The sequence below is a fragment of the Leptosomus discolor genome, chromosome 3, assembly GCF_034619465.1.
Source record: "Leptosomus discolor isolate bLepDis1 chromosome 3, bLepDis1.hap2, whole genome shotgun sequence".
Classification (NCBI taxonomy): Eukaryota; Metazoa; Chordata; class Aves; order Leptosomiformes; family Leptosomidae; genus Leptosomus; species Leptosomus discolor.
Window position 1 is genome coordinate 16,679,787 of NC_141393.1, and position 18,037 is coordinate 16,697,823.

At 39.7% G+C, this 18,037-nt stretch overlaps 2 protein-coding genes across 2 annotated transcripts; both read right to left on the reverse strand.

Moving 5' to 3' along the window:
* Nucleotides 1-3,638: 3,638 nt before the first annotated feature.
* BDKRB1 (bradykinin receptor B1) lies at nucleotides 3,639-4,840 on the reverse strand. Its single transcript, XM_009949872.2, has one exon. The coding sequence runs from the start codon at nucleotides 4,722-4,724 to the stop codon at nucleotides 3,639-3,641; it is 1,086 nt and encodes a 361-aa protein (XP_009948174.1). The 5' UTR covers nucleotides 4,725-4,840.
* A 10,729-nt stretch (nucleotides 4,841-15,569) lies between these two features.
* Nucleotides 15,570-16,715, reverse strand: BDKRB2 (bradykinin receptor B2). Its single transcript, XM_009949871.1, has one exon. It carries the CDS (start codon nucleotides 16,713-16,715, stop codon nucleotides 15,570-15,572), a length of 1,146 nt encoding a protein of 381 aa, XP_009948173.1.
* Nucleotides 16,716-18,037: the final 1,322 nt, after the last annotated feature.

An 18,037-nucleotide genomic window follows, 5' to 3' on the forward strand; every position in this document is an offset into this window, starting at 1 on the left:
AACAAGCTCATTAGGACCATGAGCAAGCAGCTTCCTTGACATCCACCGCCCTTGGCCCACAGCCACCCACAGGCAGTGAAGTGGGTCCTGTTGCTCTGTGACCAGGTCTCTTGTGAATCTGTCACAGGCACCTGCAGAGGGTCTAAGCATCTCTGTGAGAATGGGATCTGGCTGCTGAAAGCTCCAGCATATCTGTACTGCATGCAGATTGCTTTCTTCTGTCTAAGAGTCAATATTTTTGCTTGACTTGGTACAATTTCCAAAGGGATGGCAAACAGCTGTCTTCCCAGGAGCGTGACTCCTGGCAGACCAGAAGCCCATGTGGCTATAGATCTCTGAAAATGCTTCTGTCTTTATTTTTAGTGATCAATATCTTTTCTTCTAGCTTCAATTTTAGAAATGGACCAGCTGGCTTTGGCTTGTTGGTTTGTTTTGTTGTTTGTTTTTTTGTTGTTGCTGTTAAAGGCAGAATCTGATATAAGAACTGTTTACCTTTACAGTTTAAGTTTGTAAAATTCAAATAGCTTGTCAAAATATTTTGATACTGCAAATGCAGGTCCAGGCTGTATTATTCCTTGAGACAGGTTTCAGTGAATCATCGTGTTAGCCAGGCCGTATTGTAAACTAAGAGTAAGCTGGGCACTAAGCATGGCCCGGACATATAACAAAAAATTAGGTATTGCCCTAGAGAAATTATAATTAAAATATAGAATATACTAATTCAATGTAAAACAATAAGGAGAACAAGTTAAGTTAAACTTGCAAGCTCTTAGGGTGCTGGGATCTCACCTATGAAAGATTGTTATTGCAGCACTGAAGTTTTTTAAGGATTAACCCTTGACAGTGTTTGCTAGGAGTGTGAGAAGTAACACGAGAGAAGGTAAAAAGGGTGTTTATTCAAAAGAACAACCCATGGGCGGTGGATTCTGACAGTATTGGTTGACTGACTAAGAGATCTGTCATTTTACTATTGATAGAAAGATGATAGGTGAAGAGCCCTGAAAGTGCAAAAAAGGAAACTTTACTTGTAAACCACAGCAGAAAGAGTCAGTTGAGGGATGCACATCATTAAAAATCCCCCCCTGTGCTGAAGAGAACAGACTACACACATACTGTCCCCAACAATGGGTGTCTAAAATGGTCTCAGAGGCTTCCATTGCTGCGGTGCTGGATTTTCTCCAAGGCAGCCTATCACTAGCTTTGCCACTAGAAGGTTTTTATTAATGCTTATCCTGAGCCTCCCTGACTGCCATCTAAGCTCATTACCTGCTGTGATATACACCTTCAAGGCAGAAAGAACGTGACACTCCCCGGTCATGTTCAACTATTAATCTATGGGTCCTTTTCTGCTGAACGGCTGTTAGTCTCTCAAGCTTCATCCCGTATCTCTGCACTGGATTATTTCAGATTGAATACTGAATTTTGCATTTGCTGTAGAGTAAATTGCATTTATTATTACTACTTTTCAATATTAATACAGGTCACATAATCAGTAATGAGAGGTGCTGATCTGTTTTTACTTCATGGATAAAAAACTTCCATTTACGTACATTCGTATTGGAGAGTAAATCCATTGATTTGCAAGACCCTGTTAAATGGTTATAAGCAGTATTTAAACTATAGATGCTTATCCTGACAGTTGTGCACATGTAAAATAGAAGCAGCACTTTTATGAAAGCCTTTGTCACTTGCCCATTGAAGTAAATGGGAGGCTTTCCGTTGGTTTCAGATTTCAGATTGATTTTTAATCTATTAGTTCATAACCTAAATATGGCACAGTGCTCAAGAAGTGGTTTTCCCTTTATTTGTGTACATTGCATAACATGGACAAATGTTAGTCAGACAAGACAAGATATTTTTCCCTTTTAAGGTCCCCATGCGTAGTAGGAAAACGGCACTTCTGTTTATACACTTTTTTCATGATTTTGGCTTTTTTTTTTTTTCCCAGAAAATCTCTCTGCTTGGAAGTTTTTCAAATTAAGGATTCAGCTGGGGATGTATTAAATAAACTCAGTGTGCAACAGTTTTTAATAGGGTTGGATTGAGTTTTTGTTCTCAGATGACTCATCGGACTTTACACGCCATTGGTACTGCTAGTGTCTAACCCTGACATTTATTTTAAAGAAGCCTGTCACAGTAGAAATGAAACTAATAAAGCTACGAGTGATTCTTCCTCCCTGATCCCTTAATTCACCCTTAATTCTTAAACCATCACTGCAGGAAGATAGACTTTTAGCTCTTCAAAAGGCTTCCACTCTTCAGACTCAAAAAGTTCGGGGGAATCATTAAAGGTGAACACTAACGTTATTGCAGTGAAGTTGAATGGGCAGGTTTCTATAATCAAATAAGAGATTAATTCCATATTCAAAATGGCAACACTAAAAAAAACTGCGGAAAATGCAGCATTGTTACAGTGAGTACAAGACTGAACAGACTTTATAGTAACTAATGAAATGAACTGTTATACAAATTAAGTGCTTGTACTCCCCTTTCTGCACTCAGTATCCTTCTGGCTGAACAGGCTGCACTGTATCTCCTGTCTTTTTCTTCCATATTTGTACATAGGCATACTTTTATAGTTAGAGGAACGGATATCTCAGTTGTCTTAAGGCTGTTGTGTAATTGTGGCTGTGATGGAAAAGACATTTCCTTCTTCTTATCTGCTGTCTGGTGTATTATTGTTATGTCATTATTATTACTATTGCTGCCACTACCAGAGTTTATATTATGGTAACAGCAAGGATTTTTAATCACAGAACTATATATTTGTTTTTTCTCAAAGGAACAGAGAAGGAGACAAAATACAAAATAAATATAAGAAAGAACAAGACTACGGTGTAAAATGGAATGTTATGCTGTTTATTAATTTTGATTCATAAAGATATAAAACTCTAAGGATTTGCCTCAGATGAAAGATATTCCAAAATAATACAGTATCAGTGGCCATCACTAATATTTCATACATAAAAATAAGAAGAATCTTTACGTACTTGATGAATGTGTAACTTTTTACTGGATCGAAAAAAAAGTCAGATTTTGAGGATAATGCTTTGCTTTTTTTACAGCTTATGTACATTTTCTTTGTAGTACATTGTCTTGTACAATATGCATTGAATATATTTGAAATGCATAAAAAATTATTAAAATTTTCCATATGCTACTGTGAAAGTGCAAACTATTTAAAATAATTTTTAAAAAAATGGAGCTATTTTATAATTTTTCAAATGCAGCTATCAGCTGCTATCATGTTTGCTCTGTAATACACATTAAAATTATATGTATAGTGTTGTTGGTGGCATAGTAGTTATCATCACAGATACAATGCAGTAAAATATTCAGCCAGCTTATGGCTTTCTGTAGAGAAACTGGACTTCTGATAACTTGTCAAAGAGTTTTTCTTTCAAGTTACTGATAGTTGATAAGACAAGTTAGATGGTTTGGTATAAAATTCTAGTACCACATATTATGCATTTAGATGGATAATACAGAAAAAGAAAAGGAAATCTGGGGACAAATAAGCAGTCAAGTGATTAATAAATAATTAGTTTATCAATGCCAGATCAGTGCAATTCATACTAATTTTAAATTAGATTTTTAAATAAGTTGTGATATCAAAATAAAAATGGAACTGAGAAGCATTAGGTTAAACCAGTCCTGACTTGAAACATGTTGAAATATGAAGACTTTTCTTTGAACGCTACCCAACTCAAAGAAAATCCACAGGGAATAAACTGTGAAAAAACTTCTAAAGCCTTTTGCCTGAAGTATTTCCCAACAAAGACGTAAATCAAAGGGTTAATGCAACTGTTGGTGGTAGCCAGAGTATAACCAAACTGCTCACCAAAGTTAAGCAGTTCCCCCCAGAAGCAGCCTTTGATCACTTCTGTCTCGTACAATATATCAAGGAATACAAAAACATGGTAAGGAGTCCAGCACAACAGAAACATGAGTACGACTGTGAAGATCAGCCTGGTAGCCTTTGTGCCTTTGTGCTCCTTGCAACCCTTTGTTCTGAGTGCTCTTCGTTCTCTTGCTTTTTTTTGTAGGGAGCGAATGGTAGAGAAATTAAGGAAGATGATTGCTGTAGATGGCAACGCAAACCCTACTATGTTGAATACCAGATTTTCAGCTGTTACCCACGATTGGGTGGGGAAGTCTAAAGTGCATGCTGAAATATTCCACAGGGGAAAGTGTTTCACAGTCCGAAACATAAAGTTTGGGATGCTGAGAAAGATGCCAAAGAGCCAGATGAGCAAGCAGATCCCTTTGGCCATCTTTTTGCACCGTATCACTCTGTGGTTCAAGGTATGAACAAAAGTCAAATAGCGATCCACGCTGACTGCCACTAGCGAGTAGATGCTGGTGTACATGTTTAGGCTGATAGACGCACTGGTGCTGCAACAGAGGAAATTGCCAAACGGCCAGTTAAATTCATTCCTGATGTTCTCTGTCCAGAAAGGGAGGCACATGAGGAAGATAAGATCAGCAACAGCTAGGTTCACAAGATAGATTTCAGCTATCTTCAGGGGGCCCTTGTGCAGTGAATAAGTGAAGAGAACAAGTACATTTCCAAGCATTCCAATAATGCAGATGGTGTTAATATACTTGGGTACTATATAGTACACGATTTCCCACCAGTCGTTCAGGTCTCGGCAAATAGTTTCGTTTCTCTTGTTATCACTCAGGTTTGAGGAGGGAACATTCAGTAGAGGATTTTCAGTCATTTTTTTTTTTTAATTCTGAGGTGAACCAGAGACGTCTTTGAAATGAAAGAAAGGGACTGCAAAAAAGAAGCATAACATTCCAAAAGTTGTCTCCCATCAGTGCTGTAACAAACATTTAACTGCGGGAAAATTGTTATTAGTGCTCACTTATCATTATAGGCTAGATCAATCCATGCTTTGTTATGTGCAGTGGTGAGAAATGTTCCAAATATTGGCAAGGATTGAACTTCCTCTGCATCTATGAAATTTCCTCTCTTTGCTGCCATTGTTTAAAGTAGCACAGAGGAAGGAAAGTGCCAATTTAGTGTAAGTAATTCTGTATGTCTCCTCCAGACCGATGACAGAAACAGATACAGCTGAATGCCAGCTCCCTGAGAGTTGCGGGAGTCACACTGGTGACACAAAGCTAGCTTTGCACCCTTCCCTGCCCTTTCTCTTACTCTTATTTTCCATGCTATGTATAACTTTAGCAGGATGATGCCCATTTCCCCGAATTTGGGAATGCTACTCCCTCTGTGTGCATCACTTCTTAACTTTGCAGTTTTTTGTTCCCTCTCACTTCCTCCCATCCTGAACTTTGGGTTTAAAATTACTGTTAGATAAGACATCTTATTGCCCTCAAATGTCAGCATTTGTAGCAATAAAACACCGACTCCTCCAAAATTGTATGCTTAAAATCTTCCCTGGAGGGAAGGCCTCTGCAGCTCCAAATTCACAACACTTTTCTCTAGTTCAAAAATTTCATTTGAGTTCAGCTGGATGGAGGCAGCCCCAGCCTCCAAAGCATTTATGCTTTATAGCATTGGCAATACCTTTATTTCTCTCTGGTAACTCCATGTGAGGTTGTGCAGGAATGAGAGTACAGGCAAGATGTTATCCTCCCATGAAAAATCCACTGAGTTGCCGGAGCTGCCTCCTGCGGTGACTTGATTACTTTATTATCCTGGTGGTGTCATGATCGAACATAGCACCTGGATCAGTTTTTTAATAACAGTTTGAGTTGGAAGGGACCTTAAAGATCACCTTGTTCCAACCCCCCTGCCATGGGCAGGGACACCTTCCACTAGACCAGGTTGGTCACAGCCCCATCCAACCTGGCCTTGAACACTGCCAGGGAGGGGGCAGCCACAGCTTCTCTGGGCAACCTGTGCCAGTGCCTCACCACCCTCACAGTGGTGTTTTTTTACAAACATTCAGTCTCAGAATCATTATGGTAGGCAAGATGCTATGGAGCCTGTGGTGATATCTAACGTTTCAGTATTTCACATGCAAGTGGAGCATGCCAGTCATAAAAAAGAAAAAAAAAAAAGCATTTTAAAAAATCAGTATTTTGCAATCAGTATCCTGAGCTTTAGCTTTTTGTTACAGCTGTTTAACTCTGCTCTTTCAGTTTCTGTATTTTTACACCAAGGAGGTAGCTAAGGATGGAGTTTCTGAACAGAGCATTTAGGACCATCGTTCATCTCTTACATATATGTACAGCCTTAGTGATGTCTGTATCTGAGCAGCTTGCAATACTTACCTCTGTGATGCCTCTGGGAATTAGTTAAGTACTAATATTCCACATCGCACAACTTCGTACTTAATGCACAGAACATTTTTCATCTTTGCAGAATTAAGTGTGCAGCAAAGTTTTTTCTGAGTTCATGAACTCACTCAAGCTGGCAGTCTTATCAGGGAACTGGGCTACAACTGAACACAGCTCTCTGGCTTTTTCATTCCCTCACAACAGTTTGAATGTTATCTAGTTCACTGACAGTCTCATGCAAAATGAGGTAACTTGAGAGGATCTAAAACTGAAGAGAAGATATAGAGAGCAAATAAATTGCCGATTAGCATCAAAAAGGCTATTTGTGAGACAGCAGGAGACTATTTGTGAGACAGCAGGAATCTAAGCTTTTTATAGCAGGAGGATGGCTAAGGTGTGTAAGAATAATGGAAGAAATTCTGAAACATTATCTGTCAAAAATAATTTAGAAAAAAAGATAATAGTCAAACATTTGCTTTTATAAACAGAATTACTACTTTTACTAAATATAGAGGAAAGAGAGGTGTTTATTTTTCTCACTTGCCCATTTTCTGATGATTTCTTGCTGTCAGGTTATGCCAGTCATTTTGCATACTTAGGATATGATCACTGGGCTGGAGCCACAAGTTCATTCATTATGGATTAAACTAGAAACTTCAGGAACATTTACTTTCCATTGCAACTTAGATTTTAGCCACAGCTAAATCAGACTTCTTGTTCAGCTCACAATTATACATGAAATTTCTGTAGAGTTTGTCATCGGGAAAATTTCTTTGGAGTCTAGTAGCCAGTGTCTGAGCACTACCACAAGCCACAAGCCTTTTATTAACGTAAAGCTCCAGGTGTCTTCTTGACAGAAAATGCAATTCATTTTCAGTTGCTTAATTTCAGTTCTTCTTCAAAGGCAATTTTCTTCTGTAAGTATTTTTAAGTATTTAACGCTAATGGACAATTAGCCACATGAATGGTTTTAACACATTCCAGTTATCTTTTATGCAGATAATAACATAGTTTTCCTACTTTGAACTAATTTCTGGTTAATTTCTGTGTACAGTGAGTATGTCACCCTTGTTAATACTAATACATACTACTCAATTAGGATCATGTGTTCTGGAAACACTAAATAAATACAGCTTGAGCTTTGGCAATAATCTTACAAATAAAGATTCTTTTTGAAAGAGAAAGTTCTGCAAGCAGGTAAACGTTCAGCTATAAAGAAATTTTATAAAATGAATCATGTTTTTACACATAAAGAGAACTAATCCTGACCTTCAGAGTTAGTTTCATGTTGAAAAAGAGAAAGTCATACTAGACTGCACAGAGAGCACAAAAGTCTTACTAGAACAGAGAGCACAAAAGATTTTTTTTTATATAAAAAGTATGTGAAATAGTTTTAATAAAGGTAAGACATTAAAAACAGATAGACATACTTACTCCTTGTCCTTCTTTGTGATTTAGGCAAAGTTTCAAATGCTGAAACAGTTGGTAAATAGCAGTACAGAGCTTACTGAGAATTCAAAGATTCATGCTGAGGCACGACTAAATGACTGAGTGCTGTCTGAGCATTTTCTTGGCCGTGTATGATGTGTGTGATGTTATATTTTGGAAGAAAGCCCCAGGAAATTTTTTTTTTTTTTTTTTTTTTTTATTTCTCCAAATGTCAGCTGTAGTAATTTTCAAGGCATGTGAAATATTTCATGCTCATTGTGAAATCATATAAGCCATATGCTGTGACTTTTGTCCTCCTGTGACCACTAAATAAAGCTTTCAAGTACAGGTCCTGGCAATTAAAAGTTCCTTTGTATGACTAACTATGTCCATAACAAAAACCAATTTTATCAGCAGCTCTGAACTGCCCTCTCAGTTGCAATGCACACAAAGACAAACTTTGAACTAGGTTTTAGTTGTGGTGGGAGTTCCTTCCTCTGCCTGCCTCAGGGAGGACCATGCCAAGGAAGTGGGCTTAAAGCAGAACTGGTATACAGGAAGGGGTGCTGAAACGTGGACTCACTAAACCCTGTGTCAGCCTTTCCACCAGTTTTAAAAAGCAATGTCTTTTGCAACCCACTACAGGTGTCTAAGGCATGAATTTCTGTGAACATTACTTCTCAGTAGTGCACCATAACTGCTGTATTTTCGTAGGTTTGCACCCACAAATTGTCTTCTTTTTATCTGATTACCTGCTGGGACCTTGTAGCTTGAGATTTGTTGTTTATAGATTATTTTTATCTTTCTCATTCTGATTGTCCTCTGATTAGAGCAATATTTTTCAAAAAATTGTATCTGATGCAAATCAGATTTTAAATATAAATGTCTCTCAAGTGTATCTGTGCAAACAATAGGATTTTTCAACTTCTTTTTAAAAACCAGTGAGAAATTATCAAGGGACTGGAATGTTATTTGCTTATATGAAAACATTCTTCCCATGGGCTACCTACCCAACACATGCTCCATCTCTCTGAATTCTTATTTGACTGTGTTTATTCTTGTTCAATAAGTGAGGTAAAATGATAAGCCATGCAAAACTGCATGGTGATATCTTCTTACGAACTTCCCTACCATCATGATAAACACTTTTTATTCATTAAAAAGATACTAAGTTAGAGTTATGCAAACACTTGTAAAACTGACAAATTTAAAAAATTGTCCTGGTTAATGCCACCAAAGTAGAGGAAACTCTAAAGAACACAACATTTAATTTGAAGATTGAAAATGAGTAAATACTTCTTGCATTTAAATAACATTCTATTTAAACATTTACTTATTTTATTAAACAGATGAAACAGTATAAAAAAATACATCTCAAATGAAGCTATATGCTTCGCTTCTGTCAAGACAATTTTTTTTAATATCTTGTTCAAAACATGTGTTTTGGCGAAGACCTGAAACACAACATTTTTTTAATTACGTGTTACCTAAGGAATCTTAGTAAACTACAGGAGATCAATCTCTAACCAACACTTCGCATGCTGATTCATTAAGGTAAGTGCAATACAACAGGAGATCTTCGTCACAGACTTTCCAAAGCTTCCTCTTTGCTTACGCTAGTCCATTTCTGTGTTTAAGTTATTTTTTCCATAAAGAAGAACATTTGAGCAATAACAAGAAGTCTGGAATTCATCCTTGCTTGGACATGAATCTCCAGGAGCTGCCAACATTCACATTCACTCGCAGACTCTGAATAGAAAACTGCAGCTGTGTCTAAAATTTATATGATAACACTCTTACAAAACTCATCACTTCAAAACGGGATCAAAATATTGGTTTGCAAATCCAACTCCTCTTTCTAAATCTAGATTCTTATTTTCTGTTGTTTTTCATTGTCATATTTAGAACTTTTTTCAGTACTGGGGAGATTAAGAATTGGGAGTCTATATCTTTGGTGGAAATAGTGAAATGAATAGGCACTGCTATAGCTCCAGCTCTTAAACAACTTAGAATGAGTCTACGTAAGAAGCTGTAACTTTATACAAAAAGGGGATTTAATTTATTATTTCTTTGCAACTTGGGTCTTCATTTTAACTGTAGAAAGCATGTAATGATTTGGTAACATTTTACAGTTTGCACAGATGTAACGGACCACAAATTAAAGGGAGGTGAAGGATTAGTTCACAAGAGTTGTAAAAGTCAACAGTTAAAAGTTTTTTCTCTTTATATATAATCCAAATGTATCTGTCTATTGGTACCTTCAACTCAGGATACTCACAGCACGCTAGTTTATGTTTTAAGCTCATATGATCTTCAGCCACCCTGTCTGTGTTGACTTTCCTGCAAAAAATACATGTTCTCTAGAGCTGCATAGGAATTTACAAATGCAAACTGGGCCTCTCTGATCAGAAAGATTAAACAAATATGTTGGTGAAGGCAGAGGCAAGGCTGTTTGCTCAATTATTACACACATTATACAGCGGACAAACAGCAGAAACCCAAAAGGTCTCCAGAGTTCTGGCTCTTGGTCCAACAGTTCAGCTGTTAAAAATCTTCCTTTTAACATAGCTGGGGCCTTTAATGATCTGAACAAACTATCTTTCTGGAACAGTATGATTTAATGGTTTGATTTTCTTTATTGCAATCATTTGCGAATCAACATAGTTATCTGCTATAACTGTTCATCTCTTCTAGACCACAAGAAAAGTCTTTTGATGCAACCTTGGGATGTAAAATTCTTCAATCAGCTTGGTTTGATTTCTTTACATGTACTATAGACGGTGGTTGCCAAGGAGAGCTTAAACTCTGGTGCAGTGATTTGCAATTCCTAAGAAATGATCCTGGTAGCATCACAGTGCAGTATATTCAAACCCTACTAACTACTGTTTACAGAGGCTGAAACAGCACAATATGGAAGGAGCCAATATAGGCTGGAAACCCACAAAGTGCTGATGGAGGAATGGAATGAAAGGATGATTCAATGACTGAAGCACTGCTTGGGGATGTGGAGGACCTGAACTGGGATCCTGACTTCTCCACAGAAACCCTGCCTAAAAAAGAGCAACCTTGTCCTGTCCAAAAGAAGCACCAGCTGTTTGTGCTGACAGCTTTTAAGATGGTTAATTTAGCATTTCAAGTGAAGACACTAATCAGCCTGAAAAACCAGACAGTGACAAGATGAGAATTATTCCTGCCTGTACCTATCACGGGCCAGAAATACCAACTGGCTGTTGATATCCTTGCTATTCCTCTGGCAATGGTCCCCAGCCACCTCCATTGGACTGAATGTGGAGTCAGCCATTTGCGTGGCCAAAGTCTCAATAAGAGATGTGGCAGACTAGGGTAAAAGGAAAGATGGGAGCAGCTGTGGAAGGGAGACAAGATAAAAAGGAATAAAAAGGTGGTGTGTTTACTGTTTGATATCTCCAGCTCTGAGATCCTCAGGACAAAGTCTGCTCTCTTTTTGCCAAGAAACCTTCTCATATTTTGCCTTGTTTCTTTGAGAAAACAGGACAGACCCAACAGTTTGAGTGCAACTGTGAACTGCCAGTAGGTAAGACGTAGCTTGGACATTGTACTTTGTTTCTTGGTTTTTTTTTTTACCTGCATAAATGGTACATGCAAATACTGCGCAATGCATGATCGCACGAGAATGTGGGGAAGAACCCGAATCAGTCTGTGAGCCAACATTGTGCATTCTGTGGTCTTCAGAGGCTAGTGCAGGGGCTTTCCATTGCTGCCGCCTTGAGAGAAGAGTAAAACTTTAGGCAGAGGGTCCATCACGCAAACAGCACCTATAGGCTCTTGTGCACCACAGGTCCTCACAAAGAAAAGTAATATCTGCTGTTTCATGGGACCTTGAGCTACTAGTGGGCAGAGAAAAGCTACTGAAAAGATTTCAGTATCCTTAGCTGCCCTAATTCAGATTTGAACTTCAAATCTGAAGAGACTGAGGGTGGTCAGCACCACTCAGAAATGGGCCCTGAAAAGAAAGCTGACCCAAAGCTTTGAAAATAGCTAAAATTCTGTGGGTTTAGCTCACTTTCCTTCGGCACAATGGGAATTGAAAGAAAGTACCTGCAACAGTTGCACTTCTGGCAAGTCATTCTTGAGTAACAGGACACAGGCTAGAAAAGACAGTGCCAGCAAATCTCATTTCTTTAAGTAGTTTATTTTCTGTTGTACATGCTTACTGCATAGCAAAATAATGTGTCTATATATTTACATTATTTAAATTAATGTAATATTAATATAATAACATGTTTATATTTTACTTCTCAGTACCAAATACTCAAAAGTCTCTTCTGTGGCCAATGAACAATGGAAGTATTTATGACATAGGATTACACTGGATTATTAAAAAAACCTTATGGATATTGCCTACAAATTATCTACAGTGATTTAAATCCCATAGTTTTTACAGCACATCTGCACACTTCCAGAGCATTTTTGGTGTTTGATTATTTAAAGTTGTAATACAAATTTCCCATCTGAAATGGAATTTTTATCCTCCATTTTGAATAAAGACCACACATTTGCAGTTTGAGTATGCTTATGTCACCAAACTCCATTACTTTTGGTGGTTTTAAGGCTATATAACCTTAAGTGCTTTGAAAAGGCCAAAGGCTCTGTTAGTTTCAGATGATTTCAGATGGCATCCAACTCAGCTTTTGACCAAGGTTCCTAGAGGTAAAAGTGCATACTGACAATTCAGTACACTATAAGTCTGTCTGCTGTGTAAACTCAATTCAGGTGACAAATCCAGTCCAACTGGGGAAAAGCTATCTTGTGTTAAAGTCACTCAGATTAACCCTATAAATAAAATGTAGGTATTATGAGAGTTTGAAAAGGCCATTCTTGAATACTTTGAACTTTCAAGACTCCTATTAGCATCAGTTAGATTTCTAAGGCCGTTAGGTGATGTTTGCCTTTGCACGGGATAAAGCCTTGGAAGGAAAAGGGGCCCAAGACAGCTGATCAATATTCAAGGATCGCCTCCTTGAAGCTCAGGAGCAATGCATCCCAGTGAAGAGGAAGTCAGGCAAAAATGCCAGGAGACCTGTGTGGATGAACAAGAAGCTCCTGGAGAAACTCAAACAAAAAAAAAGGAAGTCTACAGAGGGTGGAACCAAGGACAATTAGCCTGGGACAAATACAGAGAAAACATCTGGGTGGCCAGGGATCTAGTTCGGAAAGCCAAGGCCCTCATAGAATTAAACCTGGCCAGGGACATCAGGGCAAGAAGAAACACTTCTACAGGGATTTCAGTGATAAAAGGAAGACTGGGGAAAATGTGGGCCACCTCCAGGAGGATACGGGAGACATGGTTGCCCGGGATATGGAGAAGGCTGAGGTAGTGAATGACTTTTTTGCCTCAGTTTTCACCAGCAAGTGCTCCAGCCACACCGCCCAAGTCACAGAAGGCAAAGGCAGGGGCTGACAGAATGAAGAACCACCCACTGTAGGAGAAGATCAGGTTTGAGACTACGTAAGGAACCTGAAGGTGCACAAATCCATGGGACCTGATGATACTCATCCATGGGTCCTGAGGCAACTGGCAGATGAAGTTGCTAAGCCACTATACATCATTTGAGAAGTGGCAGTCTGGTGAAGTTCCCACTGACTGAAAAAGAGGAGACAAAACACCCATTTTTAAAAAGGGAAAAAAGGAAGGCCCAGGGAACTACAGCCAGTCAGTCTCACCTCTGTGCCCAGCAAGATCATGGAGCAGATCCTCCTGGAAACTATGCTAGGGCACATGGAAAATAAGGAGGTGATTGGTGATAGCCAACATGGCTTCACTAAGGGAAATTGTGCCCGACAAATTTGGTGGCCTTCTACAATGGGGTTAAAGCATTGGTGGATAAGGGAAGAGCAACTGACATCATCTACCTGGACTCATGCAAAGCATCCGACATTGTCCTGCACAACATTCTCATCTCTAAACTAGAGAGACACGGATTTGACAGATGGACCACTCAGTGGATAAGGAATCACCTGGAAGGTTGCAGTCAAAGAGTCACGGTCAACAGCTCAATGTCTGAGCGGATACCAGTGACGAGTGATATTCTTCAGGATCAATATTGGGACTGGTGCTGTTTAACATCTTTGCTGGAGAGATGGACAGTGGGACTGAGTGCACCCTTAGCAAGTTTGCTGATGACATCAAGGTGTGTTGTGCGGTTGACATGCTGGGGTGAAGGGATGCTGTCCAGGGGGATCTTGACAGGCTTGAGAAGTGAGGCTGCATGAACCTCATGAGATTCAACAAGTTGAAGTGCAAGGTTCTGCACCTGGATGAGAGCAATCCCAAGCACCCACACAGGCTGGGTGATGAGTGGATTGAGAGCAGCCCTGCAGAGACGGACTTGGGGGTACTGGTGGATGAAAAACTGAATACAAGCCAGCAATGTGCCCTTGCAGCCCAGAAAGCCAAACACATCCTGGGCTGCATCAAAAGATGTCAGGCCAGCAGTTCAAGGGAGGTGATTCTCGCTCTCTATTCTGCTCTGGTGACACCTCACTTGCAGTACTGTGTTCAGCTCTGGGGTCCCCAGCACAAGAAAGACATGGACCTGCTCAAGCAGGTCCAGAAAAGGGCCACAAAGATGATCAGGGGGCTGGAGCACCTCCCCTGTGAGGACAGGATGAGAGAGTTGGGGTTGTTCAGCCTAGAGAAGAGAAGGGTCCGCAGAGACCTTATAGCAGCCTTCCAGTACTTAAAAGGGGGCTTATAGGAAAGGTGGGGAGGGACTTTATCAGTGGCAGTAGTGGTTGGACAAGGGGTAACGGTTTCAAATTGAAAGAGGATAGATATAGATGAGATACTAGGAAGATGTTCTTCACTGTGAGGGTACTGAGACACTGGAACAGGTTGCCCAGAGAAGTTGTGTCTGTCCCATTCCTGGAAGTGTTCAAGGCCAGATTGGATGGGGCTTTGAGCAACCTGGTCTAGCAAAAGGTGTCCCTGCCCATGGTGGGGGGATTGGAAGGAGATGGTCTTTAAGGTCCCTTCCAATGCAAACCGTTCTATGATATTTTCAGTTTCTTCTACTTGTGAGATTATGCCAGTTGTGCTGAGTTATATATTTCCATTAAATAACATTACAAATATTCATTATGCTTTGGGATTATTAAAAGTCTCTGAGCTGCAGGTATGAATGTAAATAACATTCACTCACTCAAAAGGAGTGAGTGCTTTCACCTCAGTGTAGAAGGGGTAAAAAATCTCCTGATATAAATAAAACAGCTAACCTCATGCAGCTGGCTGCGGCCTTCCTTACACTACTGCCTTTTTTGATCTGCTTTCTATACAGACAAGCTGATGTAAACCTGTTACTAGCAAGGGCAGAGAAATTGAAAAAAGGCTCAGCTTGTCAATCAAAAAATCAAAATATTTTTGAATGACTGAACAGAGAAAGTAAAAGCCCAGAGGATAGCCACACTTAAAAATCCGCTTAAAAATCCATTTGAGTAATAGTCCTACAGGATTCATTTACCACAATGTACTCAAATACAAGCCCTTCCTATCAAAAATCTAGTCTAACAAACTGTACGGGTACCATAAGTAATTGCACAACCCTGACAATAGCTTCTATACTGGGGCTCTATTCAGAGGACTGTATATACATGTATGCACGCCTTAGAAATGCAAACATTTCAAATAATACATGCATCAAATATTATTCAGGCATGAAAATGTAAGTATGCTACAAAGTAGGATTCAAGCATGAAAAATGTTTCTGTATGAAGTTTCCAATAAGATCGAACTGTTGGTTTCCCACAAGTGATGAATACTACCACGTGTTTATTCTGTGGACCCGTAGCAGATGGATATTAGTGGAGACTGATATGTTAGGATGCTTTTTTCCTGCAGTAAACAAATTGTGCTATCGTGGTGACTGGAAAACAGACTTTTTTCTTGGGCATTCACTTGAAATGGAAGTTCTTAAAGTGTCCAGAGAGTTTTCCATCTGCACAGACTGTGATTTTCTGCATCTTTTTGGGAACAAGTCCTTGTAGAATTCCACAGCCTTCTTCTGGAAGTGCTTCCCAACAATTACGTACAGGACTGGGTTCAGGCAGCTGTTGCTAAAGGCACAGTACGTAGCTATCTGGGTCACTATGTCATTGATATCTTCCAGGCATTTGAAAGTGGGTGCAAAGTAACGGATTGTGTCGATGAGCGTGCTGATCTGGAACGGAAGCCAGCAAACGATGAACAGCAAGAGCACAGCAAGGACCAGAACGGTGGCTCTCCTCTCTGTCTGGACTAACTTGAGTTTTTGCAGCTCACTGCTTCGTAGCGCTTTGACGATTTGCATAGTGCAGTAGGTGATTACACAGAGTGGGATCACAAAGCCCACAATATTCAGCAAGCAGTTGTTTGCAGGCTCCCAGTAACTGGATGGGTAAACAAGACCACAGGCTGTGATGTTGTATTCTTCGTAATACTGTAAATTTCGGAACACCATTGTAGGTGAACATATGAGCAATGCACATGTCCAGACCACAAAGCTATTCCATTTGGCACAGGCAGTTCGTCGCATCCGTCCAAGAGACATGGTTTTCACCAGGGCCAGATAGCGGTCAATGCTCACTAATGTCAGGAAATAAATGCTAGAATAAAAGTTCATGTTACTCATTATGTTGACAGCTTTACAGAGGAACAGGCCAAAAGGCCATTGAAAATTATTAGAAATATTAATGGCCCAGAAAGGCAAAGCACAGACTAACATTAGGTCAGCAAGTGCCATGTTTGCTAGGTAAATTTCTGCCACTGTGCAGCGACTCTTGTGGAAACACAGGACAATGAGGACAAAAGAATTTTCTATTGCTCCTAGAATAAATATAAACCAGAGGAATCCAGGCTGAAAATTCTGTAGCCATTTCCATACATCTGAATTAATACATTCATACTGATTCAGCTGATGCACTCCTGAATTATTATGGAAATTCGCTGGACTGACTCTGAGCTCCTGGGTGGCGACAATGTTGTAAAGTCGTGTAACATTTTCAGCTGTGAAGGAAACCATTTCTGTGCAGAGAAAAAGAAAAAGGTCACATGAGGTGGCTACATTTAGTGCATTGCTGCAAAAGACACAATAAGAAAAGCTGGCTCTGCTTTTCCTACTGTCCTAAAAAGCGTGGCTTTGAATAGGCTTACAATGCTCTGGGTTGCTTTCTTGTAGACACCTGCACCCTTGCGGAGAGTTTCACAGACCAAACTGCTATGGACTGTGTGGACTAGTTTTAAGTGGGTGAAACAGAGAGGGTAGAGCAACAGCAGACATTGCAACCAACAGATTAACTGAAGAGAACCTTTACCAGCCTACATGCACTAGAATCAGGCTGCAGCAGGTCTTTTTTAATTCTTTGAGGAGGTTCATTGTTACTTTTGCTTCTTGTCCTTGTGTATTGATAGCCATAGTCCCCTAAAGGATAGATGTGCCCTGTGAATCTCATATTGCTCATCATTAAGCAGACAGTCCTGTGGCATGTCCCTCAACATTTTACACCCTCTCTTATAAAGAAAGAATTGGGTGGAACTCAGTGATACTTCCTCCCCAATCACCACCATATTTTTTCCCCAATGTTCTGACTGTCACAGCAGACATTTAGTTTGCAGCTCTAGTTTTCACTGAGAAAGCTGAAGGAAGATCAGTGTTGGCAAGCAGTGTGCCTTTCTCAGTTCTCGCTGGAATCACCTGTGTATTTCTGTCTCTGTGTTACAATCTCTTTCTGCAAACAAGTCACAGAAGAGATAAGTGGTACAACCTTTGTGAGGGAACTTGGTTTTAATAGGTCTGCAGTGGGTTGGTTAGAAGTTTGGCAAAGATGGTGGTCATCAGGTAGGCCAGGACCTGCCTGCAGTCAGGCTGCAGTGAGCCAACTCGGGTGCAAGAGCACAGTCTGAAAACCAGCAGCTGTACTGTAAATATTCTATGGGTCGGAACAGCTTGGGGTCTTACAAGGAGCTATTTGCAGGCATAAATGTCAGGTATACATTTAAATGTTACTAAAACCAAACAGAAGTTGAGCGTGTAGCATCCACTCTACTGTGAAAATGTTAACTGTGTTTTTCATTTGTGCTCTCAGATAATGAATGCTGAGATATTCAAATGCAAGACTGGCTTCCCAGATCTGTATACATAGTTCTGTGGACTGTGTGACAGAAATAGTTTGTCTTTTTCCAGGTCTTTAAAATACCACTGTTTATATTATGGTTTGATGGTAAGTTTTTCAGATGTACCTTTAGACATTTGTCTGATTCAGCTGGTAACTTGGCAGTAAAAAGTGGACACATTTGTAATTCCTGAAAGGATGGAGTTCTCATCTGTGCTCTGTTACTGGGTTT